The sequence below is a fragment of the Emydura macquarii genome, unplaced genomic scaffold (assembly GCF_026122565.2).
Source record: "Emydura macquarii macquarii isolate MOO-44397 ecotype Brisbane River unplaced genomic scaffold, CSIRO-AGI_Emac_v2 contig_2422, whole genome shotgun sequence".
Taxonomy (NCBI): domain Eukaryota; kingdom Metazoa; phylum Chordata; order Testudines; family Chelidae; genus Emydura; species Emydura macquarii.
This window is the reverse complement of record NW_027132559.1, coordinates 2119235-2142453: the sequence shown is the minus strand read 5'-3', so window position 1 is coordinate 2142453 and position 23219 is coordinate 2119235. Positions and strand designations below refer to the sequence as shown.

General features: G+C 44.7%; 2 protein-coding genes across 6 annotated transcripts in view; one reads left to right on the top strand and one right to left on the bottom strand.

Moving 5' to 3' along the window:
* Positions 1-3760, top strand: part of DNAJC13 (DnaJ heat shock protein family (Hsp40) member C13) — an 84883-nt gene extending 81123 nt beyond the window's left edge. The window contains exon 56 of the mRNA XM_067561770.1: positions 2905-3760. Within this exon, the coding sequence (XP_067417871.1) occupies positions 2905-3002 (98 nt within the window). The 3' untranslated portion in view covers positions 3003-3760. The remainder of the gene's footprint in view (positions 1-2904) is intronic.
* ACAD11 (acyl-CoA dehydrogenase family member 11) overlaps positions 3620-23219 on the bottom strand; it is a 65428-nt gene continuing 45828 nt past the window's right edge. For 4 of the 5 annotated variants that reach the window (XM_067561771.1, XM_067561773.1, XM_067561775.1 and 1 more), the window contains 7 exons: positions 19599-19665; positions 18359-18444; positions 18069-18140; positions 16876-17030; positions 13609-13725; positions 12470-12579; positions 3620-4305 (listed from right to left, as the gene is read on the bottom strand). In XM_067561771.1, the coding sequence (XP_067417872.1) occupies positions 4191-4305; positions 12470-12579; positions 13609-13725; positions 16876-17030; positions 18069-18140; positions 18359-18444; positions 19599-19665 (722 nt within the window). In that variant the 3' untranslated portion in view covers positions 3620-4190. The remainder of the gene's footprint in view (positions 4306-12469; positions 12580-13608; positions 13726-16875; positions 17031-18068; positions 18141-18358; positions 18445-19598; positions 19666-23219) is intronic. The other variant, XM_067561772.1, reaches the window with a different exon arrangement.

Sequence of the window (23219 nt, the reverse complement as noted above, 5' to 3'; positions counted from 1 at the left end):
CAAGCATTTCTCAATTTGTAGTAAGGGCTTGTCTACACTTACAGCGCTGTGGTGGAACAGCTTGCACCACTGTAGTGCTTAATGAAGATGCTACTACCTACATTGGTGGGAGAGCTTCTCACATTGGCATAGATACTGCTTCTCGGGGAGGTGGAGTGCCTATGTCAATGGAAGAAGCCCTTCCATTGTCATAAGACTGGGAGTTCGGTCAATGTAACCATTGATCTATGTTGGTATAACGCAATTATACCAATATAAGGTTTGTAGTATAGGCCAGAGCTGATGGTATTCTGCCTTACCTTTGCTTCAAACTGCTTTGCTGTCTGCACTTCCCTTACAACTTTCCTTGCTTATTTCTTTCTCTCAGGTGTCTCCTCTCCTTCCCTTCTAACTGGTAGCAGTCCCCTTCATCTCAGAAGTGGGCTTTAGATCTGCTCTGCCAGGCAGCTTGCTAACTTCTCTGTAGCTCTCTAAAGCAGGTAGATATCATTTTGCTAAATGCATGTTGCATTTGCTGCATTCCTAGTAACAGACTTAAATGCTCTTTTAGATGCATGCTATACAATGGAAGCAAGTGTGTAGTCTCCTCAAAATATAACATGGGTGCAAAATACTGTACAGACGATTAAACTGCTACAATTGGTACTTACAGTTTTTGGAACAGTAACTCACTCCACCTAGAGAATATACCTCGCTGAATGATCATGTAAACATATAGACTAAATCAGGGGCATCAAACTCACATCGTATGGTGGGCCACATTGAAATTAAATGTACTTAACATGGGCCATACCCGCGTCTTACCCTCCGCCGCAAAATCTCGGGCGTCCTACCCTTCGGCAACAGCTGCCAGGGCCGGACCAGAAAGGTTGGCGGGCCGTATCCGGCCACCTGATGCTGGACCAAAAAGGTTGGCGGACCATATCAAATGATGGCGGGCCGGACCAAAATGGTTCACGTGCCATACCTGGACCGCATGTTTGATACCCCTGGACTAAACCATTCCTGAAGAAATTTATTGGAATATTTTTTTCTAGGGAAACAGTTTGAGAAACAAGTGAATTGGCTTAGTATGTTTAATCTCTGTTAGGATTCACTCATAATTTTGGGTCCAGTCCACTGTTTTGTGCCAGTAGGCTAGGGCATATATTCTCCAGTGCATTTATGAAACAAGTGTACCCTGCACATATATATATAATAATGGAGTTATTTCTATATTCAGAAATCCCTAACTAACAGGTTGCTAAAAATTAATTTATCTTCACAGCCATGTCTCTTTCCTGGCTCTTTATAAACTTGAAAGGTGTTGTGCTTTTTCATGCAGTGGCCTCATGGCAGATGTTCTTTGCCTATTTCTTCTGAAATGTAAAACAGCATGGCTGTGAGTGTGCTGCAAGAAAACAAAATATTAAGTTTTGACAGCAGAATTGTAGATTTCAATATTTATGTAGTTGATGTGAAATTAAATAGATATGTTCATTAAGGTTGTAAGTGTGACAAGTTCTAGCTCCCTGGATACAGGCTACCAAAGGGCCATGTAACTTCCAAAACAAAGTGTTTGCAGGTTTTTGTTTTCGGGTTTTTTTTTTTGTTTTTTTTTGAAAAAGCCCTGTGGATCCTTAAACGTCTCCTGCCCTATAACCAGCTTTTTTCACCAATCTGTGGTCTGCACCCTTTATCCTCCAGTTTATTTTGTTCTTATTTCAACTTTTCAGGAACATGAAGGTAGACTAGTTTGAATATGTTTGTTTATTCACAAGGTTCATGAAGGGTTTGATGCATTTGGATCACCTCAAGATGCCAGTGGTGTCATACAAATGTAATGTTGTCCTTACTTGGCTACTGTTCTTGAGTCACCCAATACCTATCTACCTATGAGTTCAGGTTTCTCATATGGAAAGGTTTATTCCTTGTGACAGTGGCTTCAGACTTCAAGTTGTAGTAGCCAATCCACCGTAGACTAAGGTTACTGTTAAAGGGAGGGAGTGCAGATCTGTTAAACTCTGCTATAAACAGGAATTACAGGGACCTTCATTTCCTTCTGAGGTAATAAAGCACTTATTTAGTTCACTTTCTTCAGACTTGGTAGTGCTGCTTGTATTCTGAATGCTTTCCAGGAGTGCTGGAACAATTTTGTGTAGTGGAGGTGCTAAGAGCCATTGAACCCAACTGTAAACTCTATACAATGGAAACCACTTCAAGCCAGGGGTATAGCAGCAACCTCCGCACCCTTAGTTCCAGCACCTATGATGCTTTCTGCCTTTTAAGTGAAAGAGAAGCACTAGGAGTTGTGCTATACCATCTCAACAAGTAGACATGTTCCCAGCTAGTGAGACAGTTGAATGGCTTTATCCCTCTGAAGTATAGGAGGTTCCTGCTAATTTCATCTAAAAACATAAATGCCAGAGTGAGGGTATCCCATTATAAAATATCTGAACACAAGTAATCATTAGGTCATTTTATTTTGTCTGTTTCTCTTCCATTTGGCTGGATTTGGTTTTCCAGGGTTATTTTGGTTTGTTCCTTGTTGTCTCGGCACACTAGATTTATTAAACTTTAGACTTACAAAAATATGAGAACATGCCACCCCAAGCCCTAGGCACCCTCTATTTTCTTAAGCACAAATCCTAGGGATTTCCTAGGCGTTCATACTACAGTGACTGGGGATGGAAGGATATAAATTAGATTTATCATCCTTAATTCCTGGTGGCAAGTCTTTAAAAACAAAACCATAAAACAGAGTGTCTCCTTATTAAGGTTAACAAAACTATAAGGTCAGTCAAACTGTCTCAGTATGTTCAAAGTTGAGAATTTTAACAGGGTGATTCTGAACAATAGGTGTAGAGAAGAGCCATTTGATTATATTAAAATTAATTATCAATATTTTTTTCTTCCACCAACCAGGTCCTGGAGTTGCTGGCTACCTTACTGCAGGAACGACATCCTCTGTAATGCCCAGTATACCACCCCCTGTAGACAATGAATTGGGAGATACCAGCTAAAGGATTTGAAATACTGGTGAAAGACTTCTAAAGGCAGATTGGCCAGTGATGAGGAATAGCACTTTCCTCCATCTAATGCATTGAAATGAACTCTTACTGCCTTTCCAATTGTTTCCTGACAGTGTTATTCCTTTTTCTATGAATATATTTTTTTTAGGGGGGAAAAAAGTCAGTGAGTCTGTCGCGTTGTAACATACGAAAGCACTCTATGGATCAGCCTAAATGGGTACGCAAGAATGTTTTTCTTGTTGTACGTAAGCACATTTTGTTCCTTTCTATTTGTTTACAAGACTGTGAATCAAAAAACTTTTTCCTAGTTTTTCTATTTTATGAATTAGCGTGACTGGAGTTGAACTACGGTCTAGAGGAATTGGGCTAAATCACTTGACCTCACCCATCCCCACTTAAAAGGGCATTTTCCTCCTCTGCTTCAAGTCTGACATGATCATTCTCATTGAACATGACTTACTAGAGGTTTGTCCCTGCAACAGTTCACTGATGTCCTTAATCATTAACATTATCTTCCTGAGATCAAACGGCATTAGACACTTGTATGTATAACTGGCTTTACCAAATTGAAAAAGCTTCAGCAAAAAAAAAAAAAAAAAGTCAACATGGTATGTAAGAACCTAGTGTAATTGTGAAATGTTCTATACATTATCCAATATATAAAAGCTTTCTATATTGAATGTACATTATACAGATCATTCATATGTACATAAAATTTTAAAAATAAAGGGAATTAAGAGCCTTGTTAATGAGACAGAGTATCTTCCTCCTTGGAAATGGTTAGAATTCTAGAGCAGCCAGCTAGACAGTACTTCTGAGAGAGGAGCATTCTTGTGTTACACAGAGGCCTTGACTGAGAGAACTTCAGTGACATAGGAACTAAATAAAGGCTTGGGAAAGTAACCTTTCAGGTCACTGGCTGGAAGATTAACTGGAAAAATGTTACTTAGCAATTTAGGACACAGATACTTCTAAGCAAAACATATCCATGTTACCCTTGAACTATAACAATTTATCACACTAAAACTTAGAAAATTAACATTTTGGAAACTTAAAAATATAGGTAATTTAGTCTAAATACCTCAGCATTGCCCCTCCCTTTAAATCATTCACAGCGATTAAAAACCTGGGTCCTTTTAAAACAAAAGTAATGCTACTGTGTGATTGATCTACACTTCATTACATTTTTGAGGTCAGTTGCTTGGCTTGGTCCTGTAATTCCAGCTTTGCAATTGCTGAGAGGTGAACTTCATCAGGCCCATCAGCTATTCGTAGGGTCCGAATAAAGGCAAACCTGTGCAAGAAGTTGTTCTGAAATTAGTGTGGATTCTGCAGCCTGCAATGCTATCATTTAATAGTTAGCTTGTTAGTGTGACAGCAAAAAATGCAACACAAGATTGTCTTGTATTGCATTGTCTTGGCAATTAAAACCTAAACAAGGTAACATGAAACAAAGTAATTTTCTGTTAGAATTGTTTAAAATATAACAGCTGTTTAAGTGAACCAAGCTGGTTAGGGGGAAGGAGTCGCTCTTAATTTGCAGAGCTAGCCTAGAAGAAACAGGAGTCAGTCCAAGATGGAAGTTTTTCCTCAGGACTAAATCCACCTGGGAGCCCAATTCATGAAGCGGGAGCCTTGTTGTGCACTTATAGGATTAGAAGACCAGAGTCTTTTACATTCCTTCCTTGGAAAAGCCAGCATCAAACTCGTTTAAGGAAGCAGGCTTTTCCACTTCCTTTGGCCTGGAGGGAAATTGAGGCAGCACCAAGGTCTCAGTATGTCTACGCTGCAATTAGCCACGCTTGGCTGGCCCATGCCTAGCTGACTTGGACTTAGGCTAAAGGGCTATTTAACTGCAGTGAAGACATTTGGGCTTAGTAGGGTGACTGTTTGTCACGTTTTTAACACCTCTTGCAGGTGTCTCAATTTTTTCTTAAAAATTGCCAAATTGTCCTGTATTTTCTGCCTCTTGATCAGTACTGGGTTTATAGTGGTGCCAGCAGCAACAAAGCACGGGGCCCACACTCGGAAGGGGCCATAAGGGGATGGCTGTGGTGCTGTAGTGGGTCCTGCTAGCCAGATCCCAGTTACCAGCCGCCGCCGCCGGCCCCCTCCCCCTCGTCCACCAGTAGTGAGTCCATTGGGGGCTGGGCCACTTCCGCTGCTGGTCAGTCAGCATTGTTCCCACCCACCCGTCGCATGCCAGCACCAGGGCCAATCTCTGTTCAGCCAGCAGGACCAGGTCTGTCTTTGGCTGATACCGGCTGTGAGTGTGGGCAAGTGGTGGCCTTAGGTCAGGTGGGGAGACTGGGAGGGTACGGTGCCAGATACCAGGAGAAGTGGGCCCATTCCCAGGACCTAGCTGGGCACGGAGGGCAGAGAGCCCCGTGTGTGAGAGGAGTAGGGATGTGTGTCCCCTGGCCAACTCTGTGCATGTGGGATCCCCCACTCACCCCAAAGTAATTTTACCAATTTTATGCAGCATAGGGAAATATTGTCGTCCTAGACTTGGGCTGCAACCTGTGTTCTGGGACCCTCCCACTTTGTAGGATTCTAGAGCCCGGGTTCCAGCCTAAGCCCAAACAGCTAGACTGCAATTAAACAGCCCCTTGGCTCAAGCCCAAGCCAGCAGACCTGGGTGAGGCACAGGTTTTTAATTGCAGGGGTGTAGGCTAACTGACCCTGCAACCTCACGTGTGGCCGCTAGAGGGGGAGTGCACTACACTTTCACTTTTAGCACTGGAAAGCCACTTCATTATACTACAGTACTTACCTAGAGGCCCCATCAGGACTGGGCTCCCTCCCATGATGATGGATATTATACAAACAGGTCTTGAAGCAGGGACTGTCTTATTAACGGAGGGTGGGACTGGAAACAAAGGCCTTGCCCAAGATCGCAGAGAAAGCTGGGGTGTGAACCAAGTAGCCTGATTCCAGCGCAGTGTTCTGTTTTCAAACTATGCTGCTATCTACAACAGTAGGGCTCATGTGCTTCTGAAAGCAGGACTGTATTTGGGCCCACAGACAAGAGCAAACTAACAAATCTAATACAGCTATGACAGAAGTGAAGTTGATACTGAAATAGAAAGAGCCTGTGCCTATGTCTCGTAGGGAAGGAGCTTATCCAAAAGTTGCCAGTAATGCTTGCACTTCATTAATGTGAGTCCATCACTGCTCCTGGGTTGCCACAGGTTGCAGTGGTACAGCTGCCTTGGCATCTTTTGCTGACCTCTAAGCTGAGACTTGCTGCTCTGATAATAAACATGATACTGACAAGCATCAGGAAGCACAATAACTAGTTTTTAGACTGCTGCTTAGGGGCTGGGATTACTAGCACAGCAGGTATAAGGGATGTTTTCATTGTTGCCAACAGCAAGCTGCTCTATTGCCGAGACAAAGGGAAGTATGTTAAATCCTTAAATAAGGTTGCCATAAGCATTCTAAACTGACACCGAAGGCCCAGCTTTGGAAGTAAACTTGGATACTCTAGCTCTGGGGCACAGTCCATTCAGATAGATTAACTTTGTAAGGGGGAAAGGATGAATATATCAGTCACTCTCTTTGGAGCTCCTCTTCTGGATTGAACCTCTCTGAATAATATAATAGCTGGTGCTGTTCTTAGAGATGGAGGAAAAAACAGTTACTTACCTTGTAACTATTGTTCTGCGAGATGTGTTGCTCATGTCCATTCCCAAATTGGGGGTGTGTGTGTGCGCCACGTGCACTGGTGCCGGACAACCTTTTCCCCTAGTGGAACCTGTAGGAGCCGACTCTGGTGCCCCCTGCAGTGGTGTGCACATGTGCCCGCATACAGGCGCCGTCAGCTCCCCCTTCCTCAGTTCTTTCTTGCTGGAACTCGAACTGAGGGGAAGGAGGGCAGGTGTGGAATGGACATGAGCAACACATCTAAAGAACAACAGTTACAAGGTAAGTAACCTTTCTTCTTTGAGTGCTTGCTCATGGCTGTTCCCAAATTAGGTGACTCACCAGCAGTGTCTTCGGAGGCAAGGAGGAGTTCATGGACATGATACTTGAAGCACCGCTCTACCAAAGCCAGCACTGTCCCACGCTTGCTGCATTAAGGCATAGTGGGATGCGAAGGTATGTACCAATGACCCAGGTAGCTGCCCTGCAGATGTCCTGGATGGGGCTTGCGCTCTTGTTGAGTGGGCTGTCAAGGGCCTCGGGGGCTCAACTGCAGCCTGCTCATAATAGGCTTGGATGCAGGCCATAATCCACTTTGAGATACGCTGCGAGGAAACTGGCAGCCCCTTCATCAGGTCCGCAACGGCCATGAAGAGTTGCCTTGAACGATGAAAAGGTTTGGTTTTGTCAGTGTTAAATGTCGGAGCCCGTCTCACGGCGAGAGATTGCAGGCGTCTCTCTTCACTGGAGCTATGAGGTTTGGGACAGGTAGAAAAATGTCCCGGATAAGGTGAAAATGTGAGACTATCTTAGGCAAAAAGGCCGGGTGTGGGCGTAGTTGGACCTTGTCCTTATAGAACACCGTGTAGGGGGGTTCTGATGTCAATGCCCTGATGTCCAAAACTCATCTGGCGGATGTAATAGCCACCAGGAAGGCGACCTTCCAGAACACGTACGTAAGGGAGCACGAGGCCATGGGTTCCAAGGGTGGTCTGGTGACCCTGGAAAGGATCAAGTTCAGGTCCCATTGAGGAGAAGGCTCCCTTATTGACTGGAAAAGCCCTTCTAATCCCTTAGGAACCTATCCGTCATCTCGTGTGAAGACTGCTCTACCTTCCACCAAAGGGTCCACCGTCCATCCATCCACTGCACTAGGGAGGTAGGTATTTCCAGAGGAACCGTAAGTATCCTGTCCAGGTGGTGCCTGGCTGGAGAATACACTAACGTCAACCACATCTGGAGGGGTCTGAGGTGCAGTCTGGCTTGGGGAACCACATAAGTGCAGGCCGCCATGTGGCTCAGGAGGCTGAGGCAGACCCTCGCTGTCGTGAGGGGGTGGGACAAAATGCGGGTTATTACATCTGTCATTGCCAGGAACCTTTCCTCTAGAAGGAATGCTCTGGCCCTGGACAAGTCCAGCATCACCCTGATGAATTTTTATCCTCTTTGCACAGGGACTAATGTCGACTTTTTTGCTTGATTATTTAGGAGTTCTAGCGCCTGGCAAAAGTTTCGGGTCATCGTGATGCCAGCCTGGACCTGAGACCTTGACCTGCCTCTTACCTGGACGATTGGCTCATAAGGGAACACCTGCACTCCTCTCCTTTGGAGGTATGCCGCCACTACTGACATGCATTTGGTGAAGACCCTTGGTGCAGTTGAAAGGCCAAAGGTGAGCACCGCAAATTGGTAATGGTGGTCTCCTGTGGCCAGGGAAGATTGCGTCCTTTAAATTGAGAGCGGTGTACCAGTCGCCCAGATTCAGAGAGGGAATGATGATGGCTAGGGAAACCATATGAAACTTTAACTTTCTGAGGTACTTGTTGAGGCACCTTAAGTCCGGGATAGGCCTCTGTCCTCCCTTTGCCTTTGGAAACCAGAAATAACAGGAGTAAAAACCTTGACCCTGTAGGTCCCGGGGAACCTCTTCCACTACCCCCACCCGCAAGAGTGCTCGCACCTCCTGCTCGAAGTTGCTCGTGAGAGGGGTCCCTGAAGAGGGACTGGGAAGGAGGCAAATTGGAGGTTATAGCCAATGGCCACTGTGCTGAGCACCCATCAATGTGAGATAATGGTGGCCCAGGCCGGGAGGAAGCGGGCCAGGTGAGAGGAAACTAAAAGGGAGGCTGGATCCACGGGCAAAACTGGGAGATCACTCTTGGGCGCACCTTCAAAAGGCCTGCTTTCTGCCCCGATTTATGGTGGCTAGAGCCTGGTTGCGGGCTGGTGGATGACGAACGGCCCTGATGTCTCTTGTATCCCTTGCCCTTCCTTTTATAGGGGTCTTTGTGGGAGTATTCCCCAGACTGCTGCTGATGCGGAGGCTTGAAGTGCCTCTGAGAGGAAGACAGGGTATAGAGGCTGAGGGATTTCAGTGTTGCCCTTGAGTCTTTCATGTAGTGCAGTCTGGAGTCCATCTGCTCGGCAAAAAGGGCCATGCCATCAAAAGAGAGATCCTGTTTTGACTGCTGGACCTCTAACGGGAGACCTGAGGATTGCAGCCATGATGCCCATCTCATCGACACCACTGAGGCCATTGTCCTGGCCACCAAGTCCACCACATCGGAAGCTGCCTGCAGAGATGCCCTGGCTACCACTCTCCCCTCTTCCACGAGGACCTCAGACTTCTGTTTGGAGGAGGGGGACAAAGAGCCAGCAAACTTTTCTAGTGACTGCCAGATGTTGAAATGATATCTTCCCAGCAGTGCTTGCTAATTTGCCACTCGTAGCTGCAGGGTAGCCATGGAATAAATTTTCCAACCAAACAAGCCCAGTGTTTTCACCTCTTTATTCTTAGGGGTCGATCTCACTTTCCCCTGTCTGTCCCTCTTGTTGGTGGCAGTGACCACCAGAGAACCCGGTGTGTGATGGGTATGGAGGTATTTAAACCCCTTCGCTGGTACATAGTATTTCCTCTCTGCCCCTCTCTGGGGGGGAAGGGAGGCCAGGGTTTGTCACAGTGCCTTGGCTAATTTAACCACCCCTTCATGGACTCGGAGGGCCACTCTACTGGGAGCCATCAAGGCCAGTATCCCAAAGAGCTCGTCCACTGGCTCGTTCAACTCCTCAATTTTAAGGCCCAGGCTGCAGGTCCTGGTGTGCCCTAAAATAGTCTAGTGTTACCGCTGATGAGGGACCCACGACTGCCTCATCCAGCGATGAAGAGGCCAGTAGCTGAGTTGGGGGAGGGGGCCTCTGCTCTGGGAGAGGTGGAGTCCCCTGGGCTCAAGGTGCATGAGTCCTCAGGTCGGTCTCCATGTCCAAGTGCGACACTGAACTTTGAGGGATTGAGGACTGTGGTACCGATGTTCCTCTCCTGGAACCGGACTGCGGAATCCCCGAGGGAAACCCTCACCATTAAGGCCACAGTCCAGGCCATTGACCCTGTGGCCACGTTCCCATTGGCAGCGCTATAGCGAAGCCGGGCATCGGTGTCGCAGTCTGCCTCGTATGAATAACCTCCTCACTGCCCAAGGAGGTGTCGCTGTCCGATGGCCAAGGAGGCGCTTAAGCTGAATATCTCATGGTACCGTGTGAAGTGCGCTAATGCGCAGGCACCGGAGAGTGATGTGGAGAGACTGAGTGATGGGCATGCCTGGACCTGCTCTTGTCCTTTGTTTTTTTTCTAATATGGACTAGGCGAGCGAGGCCACGGTGCTCGGGAGACTTGCTACGAATCCGGCAGCCTGCGTTTCTCCACAGCTCTGTGGCGGTATTCTGCTCAGTGCTGGTCCTCCAGAGACTGATAGCGGGAGCCTGGTCTGACACTGTCTTGACCCAGAGAGCATGGTCTCGACTCCATGGACCTCTTGGGCACCGGTGAACGGTGCCTTGAAGATGGGGACTGTCGGGCAGATCTGTCCCTCCATATGTTGCCCTTTGGTGCCGGTGCCGACTCTCGGTGCAGCCTGACGTCCCTCGGCGTCGGTGGCACGGGCAATACCAGGAGGTCTGGAAAGCCTCTGAGGTCAATGGCACCACCTGGCGGTGAGGGCTTCTACCGCTAGCCGGGGTTGGTGGAGGGCCCGGTGCCAGAGTTGATGCTCACAGCAGCAAGGGACCCTTCTGTGGGGGGGAGGATTGGCGGCCCGACATAGGTTTCGCTTGGTCCCCCTTAGACTTTTCCGCAGGAGAACATCCCTGCTCTGTGTGAGACTTTTTTGGCCTCTTCTTCGGTGCTGGAGATGGTGAACGGTGCTGAGATGAGGAAGAGGATGCTGGAGGAGCACTGTGCGCTGAGGCTGTCGTGCTCGATGCCGAATCCGATCTGCTGGGCTCTGACACCAGTCTCCGACCCCAGCAGGATGGCCTTGAGACGAATGTCTCGTTCGTTCTTAGTCTGAGGGGAAAACTTTTACAGATTTTGCACCTCTTACAGACGTGTGCTTCTCCCAGACACTTTAAACAACTTTGAGGGTCGCTCCTCGGCATAGGCTTCTTACACGAAGCGCAGGGTTTAAATCCCGGGGAACGGGGCATGCTCTGACCCTGGGAACAGAGGGAGGGGGAGCCGATGGCGCCTATATGCGGGCGCGTGTGTGTGCTGCAGGGGGCACTAGTCAGCTCCTACAGGTACCACTAGGGGAAAAAGTTGTCTGGCACCAGTGCATGTGGCGTGCGCACACACTTAATTTGGGAATTGACATGAGCAAGCACTCGAAGAATCTACATTTTACACTGAATGTTTTTGAGTCATCAGAAGATCGTCTTGATAAGACACACTAGGGTTACTGAGATCAATGCAAGAATCACTGAGTGAAATTCCACAGCTTGCGTTATGCAGGATGTCCGATTAGATCCTAATGGTTTCCTTCTGGTCTTAATTTATCCATTGCATAAAGTTTATTTTGTATATTACTGCTCTGCTCGGAAGTGTGGAATAATGCCTTTGTGTACATGAGAGAGAATTCTGCTCTCAGATGCAGCCCTATTGACTTTAGTGGAGTTGCAAAAGTGTATGATGGCTAGAGTGGGGCGGGTAATGGATTGTTCCATTCACTGGCCCTTCCAAAAAATAATCATTTTGGATCAAACAGAAAATGGAATTCTTTTAAGTTTGCCACAGAGCTGCAGAGTGTCCTAGTCACTGGACTATAAGTTATTCTCAGTCTGTCCTACTGAAGCGGTTTCATTTATTTATAAACAGACACTAGAGCGGGGACTTGAACTTGGTTCTTCCATGTTCTAGGTGACAACCCTAAATTCAAGTCCCTGTTCAAATGACTTATTTAAAAGAGAAACAGCTTCCACAGGACTGATTAAGAATGACCCATAGCCCAGTGGCTAGGACACCCTGCTGCAATATGAGACTGAAGCTCAAATCCCTCATCAGGCAGAGGGAGGAATTGAATCTGGGTCTCCTATATCCCAAAAGAATATCCTAACGATGGGGCTAAAGGTCAGGAGGGAGTTGGACACCTTCCCCACTCCCCAAACTTTAAAAATCTAGTCATAGTCTAGTCAAGTCTAGTTTTTCTAAAAATGTATGAGATCAATGTATGATCAAAAAATGTATGAGATCAAAACAAAATGTTGAGGTTGGGTCAAAATGACATGGGTTTGAGGTTACCGAAACATTTAGAGTTTTGACCACTCCAAAATAATGTAACGAACTTGATAAAAATTCAATAGTTTTGGGTCAATTGAAATTGAATTTTTTTTGTTAGTTGCCCAAAAGAAACTGCCCAGCTCCAGTCACAGCAGAATTTGGCTCAATCCCACCTGACATTTAGAGCTCTTTAACCAGCTTGACAAGAAAGTAGAAATACTGCTAGAATTGTAGAAACATGGAATTAAATATTTCTCCTACTCACATACGAGCCAAAGGAAAATCCTGAGAGAATCCTGCTCCTCCACAAACTTGGATTGCATAGTCCACCACCTTAAGAACAGCTCTAGGCGCAACCACCTTGATCATAGCTATCTGTATTTTTTAAAAAAAGAGTAAACTGAATGTAGGACTTTTCTACCATAAAGGGATGTAGGAAATGGGAATTTCACACAGCTCTGGTCCTGGTTTTTTCCCCAGGACCAGCTCCAAGAGCTGGACTACAATCACTTGTGCATTTGCCACAAATCAGGGACGTTGCATTGGAAGCTTTCACTCCACCTTTATAGTGATTTTTACCCTGACCTTCACGAATGACCTCCGTGGCTACAAAGGTTATTCAGTTTCAGGCACACTTGATTCTTGGTCTCTCAAATACTGCCAACTGGTATATTCTGTGATTGGGGACACTTTTAGAAATTGGACTAATGTCATCCAATTTGGGCTATATTCATATAATTGTTGCAAGGTGCTAGCTCGCAAAGAAAGAATGGGTGTTTGACACCATGCAGGATTGTGTCCTTAGAGATTAAGGTTCGGTACCTATCTTCTAGGCCATCCGAATGCACTCCACCCCATTTACACCTTTAGGCTTGTACTAATAAGTGATAATTTCAGCTGGAACACAAATATAGTATGGTAAAAGATTACCCATATCCATCAATGACCAGGCATCTTTAACTTGTAAGAGGCTAACAAACCATAGTGACCAAAAATAGCAAACTCTTGCATAGGAGGGGCAAGACAGCATGGATTTAAGACAAATCGGTGCCTCTCTGATTTCCAAATTTCCCCAGGTATTTTTTTGCTGGATTCACTGGGGTGAATCTATTAAGCAGAATTGATTGGAGAAGGGCAAGGAATTTCCAGGAAACTTGAAATTAATTTCTTTTGTATTTTTCAAAACTGAGTAAGTTGGCGGGTTTGGTTTTTTTGGATAACTAGAAAAAATATTTTGTTAAAAAAACTGGAAAATTTGAATTGTCTGTGGAAGTGTTCTTTTCCATGAACAAGCTGGTGTTTGTCAAAAGGTTTCCACCAGCTCTATTGAGAGGAGCAAATCCTGAAATGGGGTCTTTAGTACTTTAATAGTTTTCCTCAAAAGCCAAAAAAAAACCCACTTACTTCTTTCCTTGCTTGTGCACTGCCCTTGGTATCAATGCTGCTGGCTGCTTTCAGCGTAAGCAATCGGGTCTGCTCAATAGCAATGCGGCTCTCAGCAATCCAATGGGCAACAACCTCCTATAAGGACATAAAGAGAGAAAATTGTGGGCATAAAACAGACCAACATCATCCAGGTTTTCAGAACAATCCTTAGCCTCCCTTGCAAAGTTTTCAATGCTGGATGCTTAAATGGGGCTCTCCTAAATCCATCTGTGGGCACCTGGATAGAAGTGGGCTGATGACTAAACATACTGAGCACCCACTGGCTTTGAAGGGATTTGTGTACTTGGCACTTATGAAAATCAGCCCACTTCTATACAAGAGAGAACCATAAATCAAAACTAACTAACTAGATACATAGTCAACTAATAAAAGCTTTTCTCCAACTACGGACCTCGTAAGCCCAAGGGGACAGAGAGACTGCAGTGTGTCTTCACGCATGTGACTGGCAAATATTCATCCTCAGGGTTGTTGTAGTTCTGCTCTTACAGTAGGATCTAAAGTGAGAGAAAAATGAACCACCCAACTGCCTGTCCTCATTTATTTGGTGCTTCCCATTGCTTTGTGTGTCTGCACCTTGCTACTCAGATGCCCCATTCTGTTCATGCTCTGCTAGTATTGCCTACTTCTGCCCTGCTTGAACCTCCTCTCATTGCTATTACTAGCCATTCAAAACCACCTCCCTGCCAATTCCTTCATCGATGTGCAAAAAAAGCATGAGGGTTTCACCCCCATGAGTTATCTCAAATATCCTAATTGTGGGGGGTTATTAGGGGGCTTCCCAACCTGTGCTGTGTTCTTTGTGCACTTGCCCTTTACTATTTTTTGCCAATGTAGACTAGTCCCACTATAGTCAATTGCCCGCGCTCAGCTTATTTGCAGTAATTTAAGACCTTAGCAGCTTTTCTATGCTATTTTCAGACATCTTTTCTGTCTGAGGCTGCCTTTCAGTGATAACAGACTCTGCTGGGCCACTCAGAAATGATAAAAATTCCATATCGCACTTTTTGTGAACACAGTGGGCCAGAGCCTCAAGTAGTTTGTCAGTGTAGCTCTACTGAAGTCAGTTTCCCCGCCCCCAGGTGAGTCTCTCTGGACTAATAATTTTACCCCACAATCTTGCTTCTAACTTTCAGTTTGTTTGTTTGGAAGGGATGCTGAGCAACGGGTGCATGGCGTGCTTCTTTTGTTTGACATGTTAACTTTATTACTTTGGTTTTGTATTTTGTGTTTTCATGTGATGGTTTAGTGTGAAGTGCTAATAAATTAATCCAGCTCTTTCTATTTCTGCTCAGTTCTTTACAGACATTTTCTAGAATCTTCTGCAATCGCTGGACTTCATAGGTGGTGTTTGACTGCTTAATTTGGGGGAGGCAAGGGGTAGAGAGGTTAGGGTGTCCCATGGGGGGAGCACATGACCCCTCCATCCCCTTTACTGGCCTGGGGGGGAGGCAGCGGAAAGGGAGTTGTCCCAGGTCAGAGCTGGGACGAGAACTCGGGAGTTGTGGCTCGAGTTGCCAGCCCATGCTGCTCCCACAGGCCAGCTTGGCCCTGCTCACCTGCCTTCTTCCCCACCTCCAGACAGTGACCTCAACTGGGGGGCTGCCTGCCCCCCCAACTGGATCCCCCAAGCTGCCGCCAGCCCTGGCTCACCTGAGTGGGTGTGCTGTCTGGCCAGTGCTCCCAGTCTATGGCATCTGCCTTCCACCCCTGGAGAAACCCCGCCCCCACGGTACCCAGCACGCCGGGTCCCGGTTCCGTGGTTGGGTCAGGGTGGATGAGTGGGATCTGGGCGGCTACTGCATCTCTCTCCCCGACTGAGCCCCACCACCTGGAGGCTCTGAACCGAACCTGCAGCCCCTGCCCCCTGCCTTTGGACCCGATTGGCAACACCGGCTGACATCAGCCTGGGCTTGGCCAACCATGGGCCTGTAATGTGATATCAAGCTCCTTAACCCTGCCAGGCAGTTACGGAGTGGGGTAGGAAAGCGGAGTGGAGTGGAGCTCACACATTGATGCACAGATCGTATTCACACACACAGACATGGATCACAGTGACACACATGGATCACGCGTGCGCACGCACACAGCCACATGTGGATCACACACAGACACATGGATTACACACACACACAGCTCTCTGACACGTTGAATTATTTTACTCTGGTGGAACTTGAGTTATTTTAGATTAGTGTTCACTCAAACATAGTGTACTCAGATTGAAAATACTGGACTGTCCAATAAACGGATGTATCATTTTCAAATACCTCGATACCTGCTGTGAAGGGTGGAAATAAGGGGAACAGTTGAGTTCTGGCTGGTTTTGCCACTTACTTTAGGGATCACACAATTGCGTACATGTTTTTATTAATTTGCATTTTGTTCACCTAAAAGTATTATACTGGGGTGGGGGAGGAATGTCTCTCATGCCAAGCTCTGCCCATGTTTGACTTTCTTCTTCCCACAACTTTTACTTTATGGGGGCGGGGGGAAACATATTTTTATCTTCTTGGCTGAGACTCAGAAATAGTTGAGGTCTGGCAACTGGTGGGAGTTGTCAGCACATAAAGGGAACAGTCTTTCATTTAATCAATTTACAGACTTAACAAACCAAGCAAATGCTCTCATGATGGAATGTTTGGCAGATAAAGCCAAATATTCAGCCTGGCCTTAACTGGGCCTCATTGTTTTGCACTTGCAAAAATGAAGTTATGTTATGGCTATGATTATACAGGTGTCCAGTTTCTGACTGGGCTCGCAAGTCAAAGATAGATATTTGAGTGACCAGCTGTGAGTGTGAATAATGCTGAAGGCAAATTTGTGTCTGCAAAAACAAGTCCAGTGTTTGCAGACCTGATCCTGGAGTCTGGGGGCTTGCTGATTGGAAAAACCCAGCCACCCTGTTATAAAATCTGTATTTAAATACAGTGAATAGGGCCTTAGTACTTGTAAGGAAAACAACTATAGGAATTCACTCAGATTGCAGATCCTGGCACAATCAAAACTGAGAATCTCCCTTCCTTAGTATTTTCTTTCCTATTTGAAGTAGATATTTAACTTACAGCATCTCCAGAGTCCATGGAAATTGGAGGTGATGTGTAATGCTGTCTAACATCTCAACCTTTTCTAGAGCAATTGTGGATGTTAGAATCCCAAGCTTCCACATGAACTAAGCAAAGAAATACTCCTAGGAGGACATGAAACTAGGCAAAGAGATAGTGTGCTTACATGCTGGTATAGTTTCTTCCCAAAGGTCACCCTCTGAGCTGCACGCTCACACATTATCTGTAAAGCAGATTCAGCCGCACCTATTGATCTCATGCAGTGGTGAATACGGCCTGGCCCAAGCCGACCTTGCGCGATCTCGAAACCCCTTCCTTCACCTATGCAAAAAGAGAGGTGAGAAACAAATGGCCACACAGAATTCATTTCTATGCTTCAAATAACTGCACAACTCTAAAGAAAATCACTGCAGATATTGTCTGATGCTAGTCTAGAGAGGAGATTCTTTACAAAGATTATTCTGCAGCACTGAAGCCATTTTAATTGTTTAATAATTATATGTATTAACATACAGCTATATACACACACTCACATTCTTTTTTCAGGTTCTGTCAGCACAATATGTGCCTCAGGGTTGTCCTTCTGTTTTCCAGTTGGGTATGAATTACCTAATTATTTTTTAATATTTTTATCAACTTTATGGGATTTGGTTTGGTTTTTATAATTTGTGGTTTCCAGAGTGTAAATGATGAAGGATTAAGGATCAGTTCCAAGGGTGACTCAATAAGACTCTCATTCAGCAAAGCACTGACACGGTGGGGGATGAAACTATATAAATCTTAGCTTCTCCCCAGATGAGACTTGGAGTGAGTCAGAGAGGTCAAAAAGTTTCTCCTACAAGAAGGGACAAGTAATACCTATTGTTCCCTACATAGAATTCTGATGAAATCAGGCATGTTCAGAGTGGTATGGCCTGAATTCTGTTTTGAAAGACTTTGAGCCAGATCTGTCTGTCTGAGTGGCTGCTGCCTGTGCTGTGTTCAGACGGAATTAGGAAGGAAGGGAAGCCTCTGCTAACAGGTTTGTTTGTTCTTGGAAAAGAACTCCATAACTTTTGTGTTGGCGTGCCACAGTGTAGGAGGAATTTTGGCACTGCTGCTGCAGCAATTCTATTTACTTAAAACACAAAAAGCTGAAAAACTAAGAATATCCTGCAGTGTTAAGCTATTGGGAGAAGGGGACAGTATAATATTCAGAGCCCTTTCCCTGACTGAGCAAAAGTTCAATAGGTTGGAAATGGATTAAGCATAATTAGTTGATACTTTTCTGCTATGAAGAGGGAGACAACTCAGATACTGCAGACTAGTAGTTAGTGTCATCACAGTGACTTTCAAAGAACAGTTAACAGTGAAGCTCACCTAGTATTAAATTGGAGGCAGGTACTCGCACTTCATTAAAATGTATTTCAAAATGTCCACCGTGAGGCTGATCTAATCATACAAAGAACAAGCAAAATGTCCATGTATAAAAATGGTTATAGCCAATATTCACTTGCAAATTACAGGTGCTCAATATCAATGCTCATATTAGATATGCATTTTAAGAGTGTCTTTAGTACTTAATGTTTATAGTATAATTATGACTTCTGAGATCCCTAGTAGATAAATACAAATGCAACTATGGCTGATAATTACTACTTCTTCCTTACCCAGGTAGCCAAACACTGAAAGAGGTCTTATAAGCTTCAACCCTGGAGTGTCCAGTGGAACTATGACCATACTGTGCTGTCTGTACCTGATCACAACAAAAGTAACAGGTTAGGATAAATCTCAATATCTATTTTAGATTTTTTTGAAGTAAACTTGTATTAAAGTTGTGTATGATCTATACTCTCCTGTGCTACACATAATAAAGTACAAAACAGCATCAATGTGCTAGCTTGGGCAAAGTTGCGTGTGTACACGTGCTTCACAACTGCTGCGTGCCCCCACAATCCTTAAACTATAAATCAGAAGCTTCACGCCTTTTGGGTGAAGATCTAGGAGGAGGATGGGTTTAAGAACGGGGGAGTATGTCGGTTCAGTGCCACTCACAGAGGGCGTGAGCAGCTGGACATTGGGTTCCAACACTCAGCAGGAGCTGCCAATAGAAGGTGTGTGCCCTGAGTGTGCACCTAGAGTTTTATAATACGTTTTGTCAAAATAGATGCCATAGTATTTTTCTTTGTGCCTGATGTACATGTAAATACAATACAGAATGGCTGGGTTGAGAAGATTGAAGAAATACTATGGTTCTTGCTTTCAGAACTTGTGTTATGAATGAACTGTTAAAACCTCTGATTCAATTAATTTTTTCCATATATACTGGCATCTTGATCTTGCCCTATTTAAGTTAATGGGAGCTTTGTCATTAGTCAGTAGGAGCAGGATTCAGGCCTTTGGTTGATTCTTGCACTTACTACTTCTGATCAGGCAAACCTTTGTTTTGCCTTTATTAATATTCATATAACCAATCCGTCCTCTAGTTATGCCTTACCACACTTAATGGATGAAAAATGCAAAACATTTATGGTGGTAGGCTCTCATTTGAAAAAATGAGTACGCATGCTATTGATTTTAATGGATACATTTTCAAAAGGCTGAAGAGAGAAATGGAGACATTAAGGGCCACACATTGCCCTTGATCCAACCCACACAGATCAAGAGTACCTTATGATTTGGACTCTTTACCTGAGAAACTCCGAAGTTTGGTCAGTTAGATTTCTTGAGGGTACATATATGGCTTAAAGTTCTATTTCTAAATCACAATCAACTCTAACTGACCAATGCCATTAAAATTGTTCCATTTAAAGATTTTATGGGGAATGGCTAGTTCAATAAATGAGGGTTTTCTTTGGGTCTTATTGTTTGGATCCTGAACAAATATCTCAGTAACCTTTTAATTCTTACCTAGATGCAGAAAGATTTTTATTTTTGGCCATCACAATTGCAACTTTGCAATTTGTATTCCCAGCACCTAAAAACACAAAAAATAGCATTTTACATAAAAATATCTCTACAGAAGTAATTTAATGAAGTTTCACAGAACAACTTTTTACAGTGTTTCTCTAATGTAACAGTGGCAAAAGTATGTAATCTATTAGCTATGTTCTGGACTATTGAGTAGAAAAGGAAAGTGCAACCTCCTTATTAATATGAAAAAGAAAAAAGATTGAATAGAAAATGCCAAGGATCCAGTTTCATCTTTCATCATTATTTTCCTAGGAAAAAGATCAAAGAAGGTACTTGAAAGAGGGAGTCTAAATTAATTCCATCCCACGTACAGCTGAGCAAATAAGAAAGATAAGCACTTACTAAAGCCAGATATTGCCCTTCAAACATGGCTAGTTTTAAGCATTCTTTTTTCCCACGTAAAGTGCTTTGTTCTGTTTCAAGACAAAAATAAACTCAATGGGAATTCTTATCTGAAAATAAATTAATAGCCTTTTGAGCCAGCCACAGCATTATCTGATATGTTTGTGTGATATAAAATCCAAAATTTAAGGGATAATCCAAAAGATTATTCTAGGATGGATTATATGGATCTAGATTTAAAAAGTGACTAAAAATGACATCTTTCTCAACAAATCTACTTCCCCACTATGATCTATTCAGAGACTTGTCTCCTTGCTTTAGTACCATGACATAGCTTTGGTCCTTTTTACGCCCTACAGGAACATCATAATTATGGGAGCGTGAGCTGTATTTCTATTTGACCTTGTACCAACTATCAGCTGAATTGTTAAACTTCCATGAGAATGCCCAATGAGGATGTCAAGCTTGCACAGATGGTGTCACTGATGATGGGATTTGACCCACAGGATCTTTATTATTGGTGGTGATGAACCAGAAGCACAATCTGACTTCATATCCCAAGCTGAGTCTGCTGAGCTGGTACAGCAGTGCTTCAGAGTTACGAACACCAGAGAGTTACGAACTGATCAGTCAACCATACACATCATTTGGAACCAGAAGTACATAATCAGGTAGCCTCAGAGAGAGAGAGAGAAAAAAAGCCAATCCAATACAGCACCGTGTTAAATGTAAACTACTAAAAAATAAAGGGAAAGCAGCATATTTCTTCTGCATAGTAGTGTTTCAAAGCTGTATTAAAAGTTAATGTTCAGTTGTAAACTTTTGAAAGAATCACCATAACATTTTGTTCAGAGTTATGAAGATTTCAGAGTTATGCACAATCTCCATTCCCGAGGTGTTGGTAACTCTGAGATTCTACTGTAGTTAGAAAATCCATCCTTTTATGGCACTTATAAAGTGAAGAAGTGGTTATGTGGAGATCACTGAGACACAATATCACGGTAACTCTAGGATGCCACTTCTCAAGTCACACTTCAGGGTTGTACCTCACACTAATGGAACATCATTTTCATGCACCAAGCCATTTTGCACTAATTCAGTACAATGGTGCCCATTTGATATCAACTGACCTTTAAACCATTCTCATTTGAATACCAGTTTTGAAAACATGCAGAAATGCTGTCCCAGCAGTGGTTGGGGAATCTCTACAGGAAGGGCAAGTATCTGGAAATGAAGTAAGGATGAACAGAGTCAAGCTGCCACAGGTGCTTTGAAGAGACCTAATGCCTGGGGAGCATGCTACTCAGCCTGGGTTTGAAGAGAGCTACCACCATAAGAGCACAGCCACCCCGGGACAGGAGAAGTCTACAACTGCACGTACTAAGAGTGATAAGGGTGGGAGAGATATTTGCTCTCTTGTGCTAAAGGTTGTTTTGCTTGGAGGACAAGAGTGTTGGGTGTTTACATCACTCTTTCTTGACACAACATTGATTTTTGCTTTTAGAAGTGGAATTGGCGGCGCTTTGTGAAATGTAAGCTGGAGATGTCAAGTTTGCAAATTGAAATACAACACTGATAGAAGAGTTCCAGAGGGGTACCCGTGTTAAGTCTGTATACAGCAAAAACAACGAGAGTCCTGTAGCACTTTAAAGACTAACAAATTTAATTTCTGCAGACATAAGCTTTCATGGGCTGTGGGTTTTTACCGATAGAAGAGAGAAGCACATAGAAATCGCTGTGTGGAAGCTGGCAACTCCAGACTTCTACAGGACAGTCGCTAATCAGTTTAGAGTCAGCAAGTCCATTGTTGGAGCTGTGTTGTCGCAAGTGTTCAGGGCCATTAATCACATTCTGCTGCGAGGGGCTGAGACTCTGAGCAATGTGTGTGGAAATAGTGGATGGCTTCAAAGCGATGGGATTCCCTAACTGTGGCGGGGGCAATAGATGGCACACACATCCCAATTTTGGCACCAGCCCATCTTGCGATGGGGTACCTCAATAGAAAGGGGTACTTCTCTATGGTATTCCAGGCGCTTGTGGATCTCCGTGGGCATTTCATGGACATCAATGCAGGTTGGTCAGGAAAAGTGCATGATGCTCGTATTGTCAGGAATACTGGCCTGTACCAGAAGCTACAAGCAGGGACTTTTTTTCCAGACGAAAAGATTCCAGTAGGGGATGTTGAGATGCCCATAGTGATCCTGGGAGACCCAGCCTACCCACTAATGCCATGGCTCATGAAGCCTTACAAAGACAACCTGGACAGCAGCAAGGAGCGCTTCAATAACAGGCTGAGCAGGTGCCGAATAACTGTTGAATGTGCATTTGGCAGGTTCAAGGTGAGCTGGAGATGCCTTTATGGCAGGCTGGATTTAAATGAGGACAATATTCCTGTGGTTATAGCTGCCTGCTGTGTGCTCCATAATTTATGTGAAGCTAAGGGCGAGAAGTTTGCCCCTGGATGAACTGAAAAGGCGGATCGCTTTGCATCTGAATATGAGCAGCGAGATGCCAGGAGTATTAGAGGGGCACAACGGGGGGGGGGGGGGCATATGCTTAAGGGAGGTATTGAGGGCCCATTTTGACTAAGAACCTATCAGGTGCTTTTTGAAACTGTGCTGTGACATTCCATGACTGCTATACCAGCTGTACATTTGTGTTGAACATATGTGCACCTACCACCTACACAAATAAAAAGTGTTTCTTGTTATGAGAGCTTACTTGTATTATTAAACCCAAAACAACACACAACGCAAACAAATCCTAGAGGGGGGGAAAGTAGTAGGAGGTGCAGTGCTAGCTATAACAGCTGCGTGTAAGTCCAGCTGTCGTTCTCATAGCTGTCTAAGGGGTTGGAATGAAGGGGGTAGCGAGATGGTCCGTGACTTTGGTAGGCATGTGTAGGGGGAGTTGATGGAGTGCAGGGAAAGAAGTTACGTTGTGGCTGAAGGGGGGTGGGGGGGGCTCAAGCTTGCATGAACTGTGTCTGCAATGACACTATTGCTTTAGAAGTTCTGTCTGCTCCTCCATGGCCTTGATCATGAGCTCATGGTCAGCTAAAATTCTCTCCTGGTTTTCCTTCCATTCCTGTCTGTCCATCCTCTGAGATTCTGACATCGACTGTCTCCATGCCCTTTTCTCTCTTTTTGCCTCAGAGGACAGAGGGTGTTCCTGGAACATCTCCTCCTTGCTTCTCTGGGTCGCTTCTTTATCAGT